This window comes from Physella acuta, unplaced genomic scaffold (assembly GCF_028476545.2).
Source record: "Physella acuta isolate Inbredline_101_S28 unplaced genomic scaffold, ASM2847654v3 ptg000319l, whole genome shotgun sequence".
Lineage (NCBI taxonomy): Eukaryota > Metazoa > Mollusca > Gastropoda > Physidae > Physella > Physella acuta.
The window spans coordinates 385,750-400,312 of NW_026731838.1; the positions used below are offsets into that span (position 1 = coordinate 385,750).

The window sequence follows — 14,563 nt, forward strand, 5'->3', positions numbered from 1 at the left end:
ATTAATTTTTTACAACCACGCTTATCTTTCCAATGCACTGTAGTTGCCTATCCACACACGGTGGTTGAGTTAATAACAGCATTTGGAGTTTGGCGGTGATCACATCCGTACGTGAATAAATTATGTCAATCGCAAGGGGAGTTAAGCAGCAATGAGAATTAGCTCGGGGATTAGACAGTCTAAACTTACCTCAGCTGTTTCAAGCATACTGGGCATTCTTTCAATGATGAATAAACTCTAGAGCATCTACTGCCGCTTATGTCAATAACTTTTGGGTAAATACCTCGACTACCCGTTTATAGAAATTGCCTTGTGTCTTATCAGATTACAAATTATTTATCCAAAAGACAAACCATTTTTCTACATTGTATTTTATTTTGAAACACCGGTTACTGTTGTATAGAGTCACAGTTGCGTTGAGTGATTTTTGTCAATGTACAACTATAAACGTTTGTGAGGAAAAGCACTATTTGATAGCGTAATATACCAGTCATAAAAAGAGCGAATTTGATCGTTTAGCAATTTATAAAAAAATGAACAGTTACGTCTAGCAATTTTTCTAAATATAATGTTTTCATCTAGGGTTCATATAATTTAAAAAAAAAAAAACAACTATCAAATTTCAACTTTGAAGATTCGCGCATTCTTGTTTTAAAAAAAAATAACTATCAAATTTCAACTTTGAATTCAACTTTGAAGATGTCGTGTGTTGTAAATTTGCTTTCAGTTTTGGGCGAGTCTTAGTTGACTCTTTCCAGCCCCTGCATATCACACGTGAATGTAACCTAATTACCAACACTAACACGTTGGGGGTTCTTGATTGCATTCTAGCATTTAATTCTGCTTCTCTTAGCTGTGTTACTTTGAAGACGCAGTTTCGCAATTTAATCTGTTATAAAAGAAGCATTTTTCTTCTAATATAAATGATCTGGCGTTAAATAGAATTGAGCCTGTTTAGTCTGTTTCCTCGGCCTCTAGATATGATCCGCGCGATGTTAAAAAAGAGCGGCCCCTTCATATCGACCCCCATCAAAAACGCTAGCGACAAAAGGACTCCAGCAGACGTACGTCTCCCGACAATAAATCCCCTCCCCCCACCACCTAACCTCCCCCCCACTACACAACCTCCCGCGGAAGGGCTCCGGTATATGATTCCGAACAAAGGAGCCCCGCCAATAATATTCTTCACAATAATTCTCCTGGGGAAACGTCGCCATACAATATGACTCCTGTGAATAGGACCCCATCATCAATACACTTCAGAGTTTGTGTAGACAACACCCTTACATAAAAATAGGTGTGAAGCTTTTGAATGGCATGTAATATTTTTTACATTAATATCTGTGGTGTATAAAATACACATTCTTGTCAATTTATGCAATGACCAGTTTTGATGTCAAGTTTTGTTTATGAGGAGGGTTCGGCGGGGTCGAGTCGGTAAAGCTCATGGTTCCTAAACCGAAAAGTCTCGAGTTCGAACCCTTTGGCAGATGAGGGGACAGCCACTCTTCTAGGAGAGACAACTTCAAAATCAAACAACTGCTGCCTTGTAGTTTGTTCTTGGTTGGACAAAGGCTATGGAAGCAAATCCAAAAAAAAATCAGGCTCAAATTGGAGTCAATGGACTCAATAGCGCATAATCTGTTGACACGTAAACTTAATCGAATCCCTTCCAAAACTAAAATTAAGAAACATATCTATGTGGAGCGGATGGGGAAGGGAGACACATATATGATTAATTTAGCGTCCGTACGCTTGTATGGTATTGAAACAATACGTTTTTATGTTTACAGTACATCCAACTAAGATAAGAACAGTTATATACGTGGTAGAACCTGTATAAAGTGTAAAGTGAAAGTAGAAATTTAAATTTCTGTGCTCACTATTACAAACCAGGTACGGCTTTCATAGCCTAGCAGTAGAGAGCTTGACTGCTAACCCAAGAGGCTCGAGTTCGAATCCGGGTTCAAGTCAGTAGAACGTCAGAGACCATCCAGCTCTGATGGTTTGCCTACCTAACTCACGTTAGGGAAACAAAGGTGGCTAGGCATAGTGATGATCACTCTATCCCTTTATATGCCGAGTACTCTGAAGCAGCATTGGTCGCTCATGAGACCTTTTACATATGTTAGCGACACAAGCTTTTAATAAAGTGCATTTAAAAGCTTGTTGCTATAAAGGTTTTACATATTTGTTTTATTATCATAATAAATAAACAAAAACAAGACAACTATTAATTTTTTTTTAATTTTTGAATAATTAAACGTTTACAAAAATAACTTCAACATTGCATTATAATACAAAAATAAATAAAATACAAAAATAAATAAAACAATTTCTCATTAGACAACTGTGGTGAAAGACAAATAGAACCCATCGTCATCTATGTACATATATGAGAATGTGAGATCGTCATCATCCAATAGAAACGAGGCATTGGTCACGTGAACAGCCAGATGGTATCTGTCAAAGTTGTGGAAGATGCTGACAGATCGCAACAAAAGTTCTTTTGTCTGGGAAATCAAGATTAGAAGAAATTATAGAAGATTTTCTTTAGCGAGTGAAATAAAGGTGGGGGTTAATCGTAAGTTCTTCAATCATCCTAAATTTGTTTTGTGCAATGCTGTGAACTCAAGTGCGGGGTAAAAAAAAACATTCTGTGTATAATAGTGCGGAATATTATTAGTACTTTATAAATTCATATGCGTTGAGAAATCGGAAATAGCGTAAATTACTACTTGCGGTCAACGGATATTACTCAAAATTTGACAGAAGACAGAGAATTAGATCTTTTACTTACATGTCAAATTTCATTTATAGGCTTTTGAAAAATTGAAAGTAGAATAAGTTCCACTTCCGGCTATTGGAAATCGCTGAAAAGTTGATACATAACTACACGATTGATATAATACTTGTATATGAAATTTGATCAACCTAGCTGTAACGGTACACAAGTTATCGTTTTCACAGACACATATGCACACTTACACACATACACACACACAGAGCATACGGACAAGACTGCAAAACTATGCTTTTCCGACTCAGGGAGGTGTAAAATGTCGAGATTTGCAAAAATCTCAATTTTTTTTTTGTACAATCAAAATTTTAAAAATGTAAAAAAAGTATTAAAAAATGCTCATTCATGGCCCATAATGAAGATGAAGTAGACGTTATTTGTTTTTTTGTAAAATCAGCGTATGAACAGGTTATGTAGCCAATACTAGGCCTAGTCGCTTTTTACAGCTCACGCTTGTGACTTGTTCAGATTCAGGGTCCGTGTCTTTAATGCTATGATAGGAATAACTTTATGATTACGTGAGGTGGCGGGAACACATGATTTCAGTGTGCAAAGAGGGCACATATTCCTAGAGGGCCCATTCAACAATGGGGGCACATGTTCCTAGTAGAACCTATACTATGGGGGCACATGTTCCTAGTAGGACCTATACTATGGGGGCACATGTTCCTAGTAGGACCTATACTATGGGGGCACATGTTCCTAGTAGAACCTATACTATGGGGGCACATGTTCCTAGTAGAACCTATACTATGGGGGCACATGTTCCTAGTAGAACCTATACTATGGGGGCACATGTTCCTAGTAGAACCTATACTATGGGGGCACATGTTCCTAGTAGGACCTATACTATGGGGGCACATGTTCCTAGTAGAACCTATACTATGGGGGCACATGTTCCTAGTAGAACCTATACTATGGGGGCACATGTTCCTAGTAGAACCTATACTATGGGGGCACATGTTCCTAGTAGAACCTATACTATGGGGGCACATGTTCCTAGTAGAACCTATACTATGGGGGCACGTGTTCCTAGTAGGACCTATACTATGGGGGCACATGTTCCTAGTAGGACCTATAAATCAACACTAAGAAAGGGGTGAAGCTATCTGTATAAATATTAGTGCTCTACTTTGGTCTCTTAACTGAGATAAAAAATAAAAAAAAACTAGAAGAGATTACAAAAGATTAGGAATGTCAAAATGCATGAGAGATTATTAATCAGGTTTGGGTGGGTGGTGTAGGGTAGAGGTTTGTGAGTTGGAGGGGGGCGGGTAGGAGATTGTGTTACGTGGATGTCAACATAAGCGAGGGAATTAAAACCTTGTTTCTATGCGTGCCACTGTACATCCCTACCTGCAGTATGCTTGTAGGTTATCAAAACAAAATGTCATCATCCTGTAAACATCATGTATATCATAGCCTACATTTACACTTCTGTGCTCGCTTTTAAGCAACAAATCTTTGCTGTTGTAAATTAAACTTTATTACAATTTTAGTATTGGTTGAATTTAGTTGTTATGGAATAGATTTGTTTGTGAATTGATGTTGGTTCATGAAAAACAATTTCATGCAGGCATTTAAAATAGGTTATAGTGGAAGTGGATGTAGGACAAAATGATTACTTTTATGCCAATAGTAGTAATACGATTCATTTGTCTGGAGCCAATATGTCGGGAGCCCATTTGTCGGGAGCCAATATGTCCTGAGCCTATTTGTTGGGAGGCAATATGTTGGGAGTCCATTTGTCGGAAGATAATAAGTCGGGGCCCTTTTGACGGGACTATTTTGACGGGGTCGTTTTGTCGGGGGTCGATTTGACGGGGTAATATTAACGGATCCTTTTTGACGGGGCAAATTTATCCCGGGCCGTTGATATCTTGTAATTTTTATCTGTTTATTTTTCTTTTAAACACCACAGCTCTACCCCCCCTCCCCCCACCACCCTTTACCTTACCACGCACAATTTAACAAACAAACACAATCAGATAAAAACAAACCCACACTGATGCAGGTAAGCCGAAGCGGGTTTACAAACGAGCGTGAGGTAAAGGGCGACAACTTAACTCGTTCTATTCGGGAAGCTCGAGTTACTGCCCATTTTTTAAATTAAAATATAAATATGTACTGTTATTAAAAAAACATGAACAGTGTGTGTGTGTGTGTGTGTTTGTGTGTGTAAATGAAATGTCTAAGTTTTTATGTGTTTTCTTTATAAGTGTTTGTATGCTGCTGTGTGTGTTTTAACCAACCTCTAGCCCTAACTTACTTTCTCAAAAAACTACTTTTAAACTTCATGACGAGGAACGATATACACGTAAGTTGCGGATGTAAAGTAGCTGAAGTAGAGTGACAGTATGACAAAGGGGTGATGTGTTTGTTGGCGTACCATTGGATGTCGATATGATTGCTCTCTCGACTGCCGACCCGAAAGTCTCGAGTTCGGATCTCGGATATCTATGAGTCCACTCAGCTCTGATGGGTACCTGACTTAAAATAGGGCACGATAAGGCGGCTCAGCTTAGTGCAGACCACACAATTCATTTATATGTCGAGGTCAGGAAACAGATGGACTCGACTTTATCTGCCATACGTAAGGCCGGAGGGGGAACTTTTCAAATGTTTTTGTTATGCTATGATCTGTCGTATTTAATACTGTTATTAATAAGTAGGATACGTTTGGAAATGTGGAAGGTGTTTTTATTTCACTGACTTGTTTCCATTTCCAAGGTTGGATGATCTGACTATAAAACCGCAACTTCAAAATGGGGGTCTAATTTCGGAGGACCAGCCATGCAAATGATTAACTACACTGCTGTAATCTCGTGTAGATCATTCCTGTCATATTAATTTCATAACCACGCTTATCTTTTCAACGCCCTGTCGTTGCCTATTCACACCATGAGATACCGCACAGGGTGACTTTTTCTCCTGTGACTTCTTTTCCTGTGTTTTTTTCCTGTGACTTTTTTTTCCTTCGTCAAACAGTTACGTGTGTTCTTAATCTGTTGCGGTTGAGTGACTTTTTAATTACGTCCCGGACTTGCCCTTAACTTAGCGAGGCATGAATTGCAACGAGATATGGTGACAATGACAAACCACAAAAAGACGCTACATATTCCGCCTCTCCGACCCCAACCGAACACCTAGTTTTGGTTCCCAATATTAAACATCGCATAACTTAAACCCGTTTATAGAGATGTCTTGTGTCCTATCAGATTACATATTATTTATCTTCAAGACAAACCATTTTTCTACATTGTGTTTTTTATTTTGAAACACCAGTTACTGTTGTATAGAGTCACAGTTGCGTTAAGTGATTTTTGTCAATATACAACTATAAACTTTTGTGAGGAAAAGCACTATTTGATAGCGTAATATACCAATCATAAAAAGAGCGAATTTGATCGTTTAGCAATTTATAAAAAAAATGAACAGTTACGTCTAGCAATTTTTTCTAAAAATAATGTTTTCATCTAGGTTTCATATAATTTTAAAAAAAAACAACTATCAAATTTCAACTTTGAAGATTCGCGTATTCTTGTTTTTTTCAAAAATAACTATCAAATTTCAACTTTGAATTCAACTTTGAAGATGTCGTGTGTTGTAAATTTGCTTTCAGTTTTGGACGAGAATTAGTTGACTCTTTCCAGCGTTCAAAGCCCCTGCATATCACACGTGGATGTAACCTAATTACCAACACTAACACGTTGGGGGTTCTTGATTGCTTTGTAGCATTTAATTCTGCTTCTCTTAGCTGTGATACTTTGAAGACACAGTTTCGCAATTTAATCTGTTATCATAGAAACATTTTTCTTCTAATGTAAATTGTCTGGCGTTAAATAGAATTGAGCCTGTTTAATCTGTTTCCTCGGCCTCTAGATATGAGCAAACGTCTATGATCCGCGCGATGTTAAAAAAGAGCGGCCCCTTCATATCAACCCCCCATCAAAAACGCCAGCGACAAAAGGACTCCAGCAGACGTACGTCTCCCGACAATAAATCCCCTCCCCCCCACCACCTAACCTCCGCCGCCAATAATATTCTCCACAATAATTCTCCTGGGGAAACGTCGCCATATAATATGACTCCTGTAAATAGGACCCCATCATCAATACACTTCAGAGTTTGTGTAGACAACACCCTTACATAAAAAAAAAATAGGAAGCTTTTGATTGGCATGTAATATTTTTACAATGTAGTGTATGAAATACAAATTCTTGTCAATTTAGTCAATGACCAGTTATGATGTCAAGTTATGTCTATGTATGAGTCGGCGTGGTCGAGTCGGTAAAGCTCATGGTTGCTAAACCGAAAAGTATCGAGTTCGAACCCTCGGGCAGATGAGGCTCATTAGCTGGGGACAGCCACTCTTCTAAAAGCGACAACTCCAAAATCAAATATCTGCTGCCTTGTAGTTTGTTCTTGGTTGGACAAAGGCTATGGAAGCAAATCCAAAAAGAAAAGCAGGCTAAACTCGGAATCAATGGCCTCAATGGCGCATAACCAGTTGACACGTATACTTAATTAATTGTGTTGGATGGAATCTTTTCCAACACTAAAAACAACGAAGGAGAAGAACGATGTCAATGAGGAAGGGATGGGGAAGGGAGACACAAATGTTGTACATATGATGTCAGTATGTTTGTACGCTATTGAAACAATACGATTTTATGCTTAGTATACATCCAACTCAGATACAGGTCGGGTGTCACCTGGTGCGGCACCTAACGGTGTTAACCCCCCCCCCTCCTCACTTTTTTTTCTCTATAAATTTTGCATGAGACCTTTTACATATGTTAGCGACACAAGCTTTTAATAAAGTGCATTTAAAAGCTTGTTGCTATAAAGGTTTTACATATTTGTTTTATTATCATAATAAGTAAGCAAAAACAAGACAACGTTTAATTTTTTTTATTTTTGAATAATTAAACGTTTACAAAAATAACTTCAACATTGCATTATAATACAAAAATAAATAAAATACAAAAATAAATAAAACAATTTCTCATTAGGCAACTGTGGTGAAAGACAAATAGAACCCATCGTCTTCTAAATACATATAAGGGAATGTGAGATCGTTATCAGCCAATAGAAACGAGGCATTGGTCACGTGAACAGCCAGATGGTATCTGTCAAAGTTGTGGCAGATGCTGAATGTTCGCAACAAAAGTTCTTTTGTCTGGGAAATCAAGATTAGAAGAAATTATAGAAGATTCTCTTTAGCGAGTGAAATAAAGGTGGGGATTAATCGTAAGTTCTTCAATAATCCTAAATTTGATTTGCGCAATGCTGTGAACTCAAGTGCGGGGTAAAAAAAACATTATGTGTATAATAGTGCGGAATTATATTAGTACTTTATAAATTCACATGCGTTTTTTTTGAGAAATCGGAAATAGCGTAAATTACTACTTTCGGTCAACGGATATTACTCAAAATTTGAAAGAAGACAGAGAATTAGATCTTTTACTTACGTGTGAAATTTCATTTATCGGTCTGAAACAGTACTCAATTTATAGGCTTTTGAAAAATTGAAAGTAGAATAAGTTCCACTTCCGGCTATTGAAAATCGCTGAAAAGTTGGTACAAAACTACACGATTGATATAATACTTGTATATGAAATTTGATCAACCTATCTGTAACGGTACTCAAGTTATCGTTTACACAGACACATATACACACATACACACATACACACACAGAACATACGGACAAGACTGCAAAACTATGCTTTTCCGACTCAGGGAGGTGTAAAACGTCGAGATTTGCAAAAATCAAGATTGTTTGTACAATCAAAATACTTTCTCTATACTCTGTATATAAGAAAGTAAAAAAAAAATGCTCATTCATGGCCCATAATGAAAATGAAGTAGACTTATTTATTTTTTGTAAAATCAGCATTAGAAAAGGTTATGTAGCCAACACTATGCCTAGTCGCTTTGTATAGCTCACGTATGGGAATTGTTCAGATTCCGGGTCCGTTACATATGTCCCCTGGCGCTGAACTTAAGGAGCGCCAAAAAGGGTTGGAAAAACAAATTAAAATATCATTTAAGCTGCAGCTTTGCATTTTGAATGTAATCAAAGTATGGGGGGGGGGGTGCAAATTGAAAGTTTCAGGGGGAGGGGTGGGGGTGGAGGTGTGCAAATTGAAACTTAAGTTGTTATGTTATTTTAAAAATGTTCTATTTATGAAACTTGATATAGTCTACAGTGATATTCTGTCGTCACCCATGAACTTATTGCGACTCACCTGTGCAACTGTACACGCCATCCCACCTCTGCACAACACAATTTCACACATTTGTAAATTGTTGTTCGTTGGATTTAACACGATCAACTCAACAGTGGCTTCTGTAAGTAAACAAATGCTACAATATCATATACAACAATAACGCAATGTTAACATTTAGTCGCAAAAAATTACGAACATATTAAATCAATACTTAAATTATAAACACAGAGACTTATCAACGTATCAAATAAAAAAGTATAAAAACAGCGACGTATTGTCGTCTTGTTACAGTACCTCGCCTACGAGCCCTTCTTCTTCTTCGTCCACGACAAGGCACTTGTCCCATCAGTGAATGATCATCATCTTGTCTCATGGTTTCTTGCACATACCTGAAATGTTCACGTTATTTATTAACAGCAGTGTACATATAGATTATGTATTGTGATATAATTGAAAACGTGTAGATATATAGTGAAAATTGAAAAGAGATATCCTACACAGGTATGTGTACACATATTTGCACACAGTCAGATATAGAATATCATAATGTTCAGACCTAATATATGTATTTATTTTTAAAAAGCTGTGTAATGATAAGTTGTGGGGGGGGGGTCAAATAACACATAGAGAAATGAGAAGAAGAGCCGGCCTAGACGATATCGTGTAAAATAAAGGCAAGCTGATTAATTTGGATAAACATTGCCCTGTGATGGAATGTTTTAAAAAAAGCCTCGAATACATTGCACTGAGATAAATCCACCTGTATAGCGAAAGAGGGGAAGACCACTGGTAACGTGAAAGCGAAATAGTAATTGAGGTGCTGTCCACAGCCAAATTCTAACATAGTGGCTCGTACATGTCAGATGGAGCTGTTAGGATTAACAACAAAACAACATGACTCTGCGCAATAGGTAGCTAAATGGCTGCCTACCTTATATATGGATGTCTTTTTGTTTACAAGATGTAAAAAGAAAACTAAGTATCACAACAACAACGTTATAAATATTTACCTCTGGTTAAACATCAGACAAGATGACTCACTAAGCGGCATGAAGTTAGAAATTGGTTGATCTTCAGGCAATATCCGGTTAGAGTTTTGTTCCATTAAATATACATCATAATCCCTGTAGTTAGCAATTCCATAAAGTGAAAGTAGTTTTCGCTTTATCTGAAAGAAATTAAAATGATTATTTCGACGTTTGGAGAACTTGTTTTAATCTTTTAAAAAATAATGCCCAAACTACAAATGCCCAAAGGTCTTTTTCCTGAATGGACGTTTGCCGCAAATTTGAAATTCCATAAGGGGAAAGTTTTGTTTTCTAAATATTCTTCAGAATATTTATGACGCAAAGGAAGAAAAAACATGCAGACATAGCGGCCTTGTTACATTGGGAACTAATGTGTCTTCCCTGTCCACATCGGTGTCATCCATGGTATCAATTCCCTATGGTTGTCACCCATTCACCTTGGGTGTCATCCAAGTCCCCATGGATCTCATTCCATCTCTGTTGTTGTCATATCAATCCCCGTGGATGTCATCCCATTCCCCCTTGTTTGTCAGCCAAGTCCCCATGGGTGTCATTCAAGTCTGGTTGTGGCTGACAACCTTAAATTTGTAGCTTAGTCAACTAGACATTTCAGAAAAATTATCAATAGGATCAATGTTTTTTTTTGTGATCCCCAATTTATTGGTGAAAGATAATCATAGTATCAGACTTAGTGTATTATAAGACAACAGACTCACCATCTTGACAGAGTAACTGACACCATTCCTACACACAAACAAAGGCACAGTGACAAGTCTTCTGGACACCGGGTGTAAGAGCTTGGTGAATATAAAACAATTTTTGCCTGTAAAGACAAATTAATTAGTACATAGAGAAATGTGTAAATACAAACATAATGATCAATATACAGTAGCAACTATTCATTTTTCTTAGTATTGTTTATAACATAAGTTAAATAACAGACAATTTAATAAAGTTAAAACTTCATGTTTTGGGACCCCCCCCCCAACCCCGATGAACATTCCTGGCTATGCCACTGGCACGATCAAACAACAAGTCTAACATCGTTTCCTACTCAAGAAATCTCATACCTTGCCTCGCTATGAAGTTTTGTTCGTCTTGATTTTATACCGTGTCCGATGGTGTAATATTTTGGAGTACATAGACACCATTTACTGAAGCTACACCCAATATTCCCTCTAAGGCGAAAAAACTAGTGTACAACTTGTATTTTGTGTGCGCGGTGTTCTAAAAGTTTTATACAAGGCTATAAGTATTTTAGAAAATGACTGCGCGGCAGGTCTAAACTACTGCGCGACCACGCAACCGCGCAGGTTAGAGTGAATATTGGCCACACCACAAGGTTCTGTGTCTTTGAATGAACGTGTCAGAAAATATCATTGAATATAAATCAAGTTAACTGGGAATAGGTTTACCTCGGCGTGGTGACGGAATGACGTCACTCATGTTTCAACGAACCAGCTGTTTCTTTTCTGTGACTTTAAGAAATATAAATTTTCTCTTGCGAAATTGGAGAGCAATGCCTACATTAAATCTGGAAAAAATTAGTGAGTGTTAAAGTGTATCCCTAACACATACATACATACATAATAACATAATAATATAGAAGCACACACGCTCATAACAACACAAACAACAAGGATGACGTGTGACAAAGCAACACGATCTCTCCCCATCAACCTTGAGTTTTCATACCCCAGATAAAATATGGCAGTTTTCAAACTGATACTTAATCGGCAGAATGTTTCTCAAGGAGGTAAACCCGCAGCTCCACCAAATGTGTGCGGGCGTCATTAATCTGGTACACTCAGGTATATCTATACACTAACAAACACGTGTGACATTCAAGTTTAATTTCACTCATTTGGCTTCTCTCTTCACACCAACCTTCACTTTTCACTCCAACCTTCAACTGTCATCCCCTTTCATTCCAACATACCTTTTTTGTTTTTGCTCACCACAAAATCACATGATTTACATGTTAAGATTTTACAAATATCGGATCTGACCTTTCACATCCACTAAACAAAGCATAACATTACTTTTTGTTTTAAAGTAAAATGAAAAGGAATGCCACTGTATCATATTATATATGTCAGGTTTAAGAATTGAGTATTTTCCTCACGTGATGTGTTTCTTTCAGACATTTTCACTAGTGGGTGGGAAGGCACCTGAATATTCGAGGAGACTGGGGCTAACAGCGTTTAAAATATACCATTTTTTGCATATATTAAATAAAATAAATTAAAAACCTTTAGACTAAAAAGTTTATGAGTGCACTAAAATGAGAAAATATATCTAATTTGCTTACTTTAGTACAAGCTTTGATAGCTCATTAGATTTCTTACATTTTTTTTCGACGTAAGCTTTATTAAAGAAAGCAAATTAGTTTTATTTCCTTATTTTCATTTTAAAATGTATTATATGAAAAAAACATTTATTTTATATTTAGAAATAGAAGTATTACCTTTATTGTTGAATGCTGTAACTAAGTCGTAGGATATATACATAAAAAACAGAGTTTTAATTTATACAGTTACACTACCTTTTGCTATCAACACTAAGAACTGTTGTAAATGTCTGTTCCCGTCAAAGAAAACGGTTGCAGGTTCCTCTCTTCCTTACATATTTCGAAATCCTGCTGCGCGCGCTGATGCATACGCGGGCTGTAGGTCCATGATTAAACGTAATACTTAAAAATACCCTCCCGCGGTTGTGTCAGGATCACATTTTCGCTTGACTGAACATATCGAAAGGCCGAGGACACTCAAAAGGTTCACGTCCTGTTTTCAAGGTCAAGGTACGCCGAAACAATATTTCGGGAGTGCAGGTTAGGGATAAATAAATATGTTTATCTTACCATTTTCCAACAACAAATAAACTAAAGCCGACATTTCATACACCATCTTAACCGACAGTATGAGCACCAGAACGAATATCGAGTATTTTTTACGTATTATTATTGTTATAAACCGTAGTGCTTTTAAAGTTTATAAATATGCTTCCAAAAAAAAAAAAAAAAAAAAAAAAAAAAAAAAAAAAAAAAAAAAAAAATACCATTCACATTCATAAACACCACAATTTTTACAATTCTCACCCATTTTGGATTGATTGGAAGTAAGAGGGGCTAGTTTTAATTAGTTTTAAAATAAGATAATTTCACGCATTTTTTAGTACTAAGCGCACAATCTATTATTATTGTTTTTATTAAGAGCAATTAAATCAGTACCGATTCATGAACTATAAAGCTGCATTGTAGAAACGAGTATTTAAAAATATACATTTGTAATGAAGAAATTTAATTATTACCTTAATGGGAGAATGTTATTATCTAGACGTGGGATGTCTACATCAACGACACCAATACCAACAAATCCTACTTTGCTTTAAATCAACACTAGGAAAGGGGTGAAGCTATCTGTATAAACATTAAGGCTCTACTTTGGTCTCTTTAACTAAGAATAAACACATACGCCGGTATGAGGAACAGGCAGACAAAAAATATTGCAAGAAGAGATTATTAATCAGGTTTGGGTGTGTGGTGGAGGGTAGAGGTTTGTGAGTTGGAGAGGGGGCGGGGAGGAGATTGTGTTACGTGGATGTTAACATAAGCGAGGGAATTAAAAACTTGTTTCTACGCGTGACGTTGTTTTTCTCTTTTCGAATAAATGTAAAAGACTAACGTCTAACAATAGTCGAGATTTGAATGATCAATAAAAGAAAAAAAAAGAGCTTCAAGATGACTGAACTAGAGGTCTAGGCAAAACTAAAGTACAACACAGGTCAAAATCACTCAACTTGGTTTCAGTTCTTCACTAAGCCAACCCCAATTATATATATATATATATATAGATATATATATATATATATATATATATATATATATATATATATATATATATATATATATATATATATATATATATAATGTGTACGATTATCTTAATGCCTGTAAACACATACAGAATTTCATTTATATTTTTTTATTGCATAAGCCTACAATATCCTACGTGTTTAAAATGAAATATAAAGTCAGCCGGTACTAATGTTTAGGTAACAAAGTACTTTTAAACATCACATAAATGGTTGTCGTCTTAAATGTAGATATGGAAGAAACAGTAATAGCAATAAAAAACGGAGAGTTCAAGTTAGCGTGAAATTGTATATTGGTGTGACGATGCAAGTAATACGTCATATAGGTCAAGCATAAGAAGGCAGAAACAGAGCATAGGATAGTCAGGTAGACCAATAGAATTACAGGAGATGACAGGTCACGTGAGACGGTCAGATGACCACTGAAGCGTGGATCAGCTGCTAGAGATAGGTAGCGGTAAGGGAAAGATGTAGAAAGTTGAAATGTTGAGTTAGAGATAGGTAGCGATAGAGGAAAGATGTAGAGAGTTGAAATGTTGAGTTAGAGATGGGTAGCGCTAGAGGGAAGATGTAGAGAGTTGAAATGTTGAGTTAGAGATAGGTAGCGCTAGAGGGAAGATGTAGAG

At 36.6% G+C, this 14,563-nt stretch overlaps 1 protein-coding gene across 1 annotated transcript; it reads right to left on the reverse strand.

Annotated features, from left to right (window-relative positions):
- Positions 1-7,811: 7,811 nt before the first annotated feature.
- On the reverse strand, positions 7,812-11,581 carry LOC131940483 (uncharacterized). The gene is made up of 6 exons (XM_059299142.1): positions 11,480-11,581; positions 10,781-10,887; positions 10,047-10,204; positions 9,331-9,425; positions 9,055-9,155; positions 7,812-7,982 (listed from the first exon to the last, which is right to left on the reverse strand). Exons 1-6 carry the CDS (start codon positions 11,508-11,510, stop codon positions 7,812-7,814), a joined length of 663 nt encoding a protein of 220 aa, XP_059155125.1. The 5' UTR covers positions 11,511-11,581.
- Between the last annotated feature and the right edge of the window lie 2,982 nt (positions 11,582-14,563).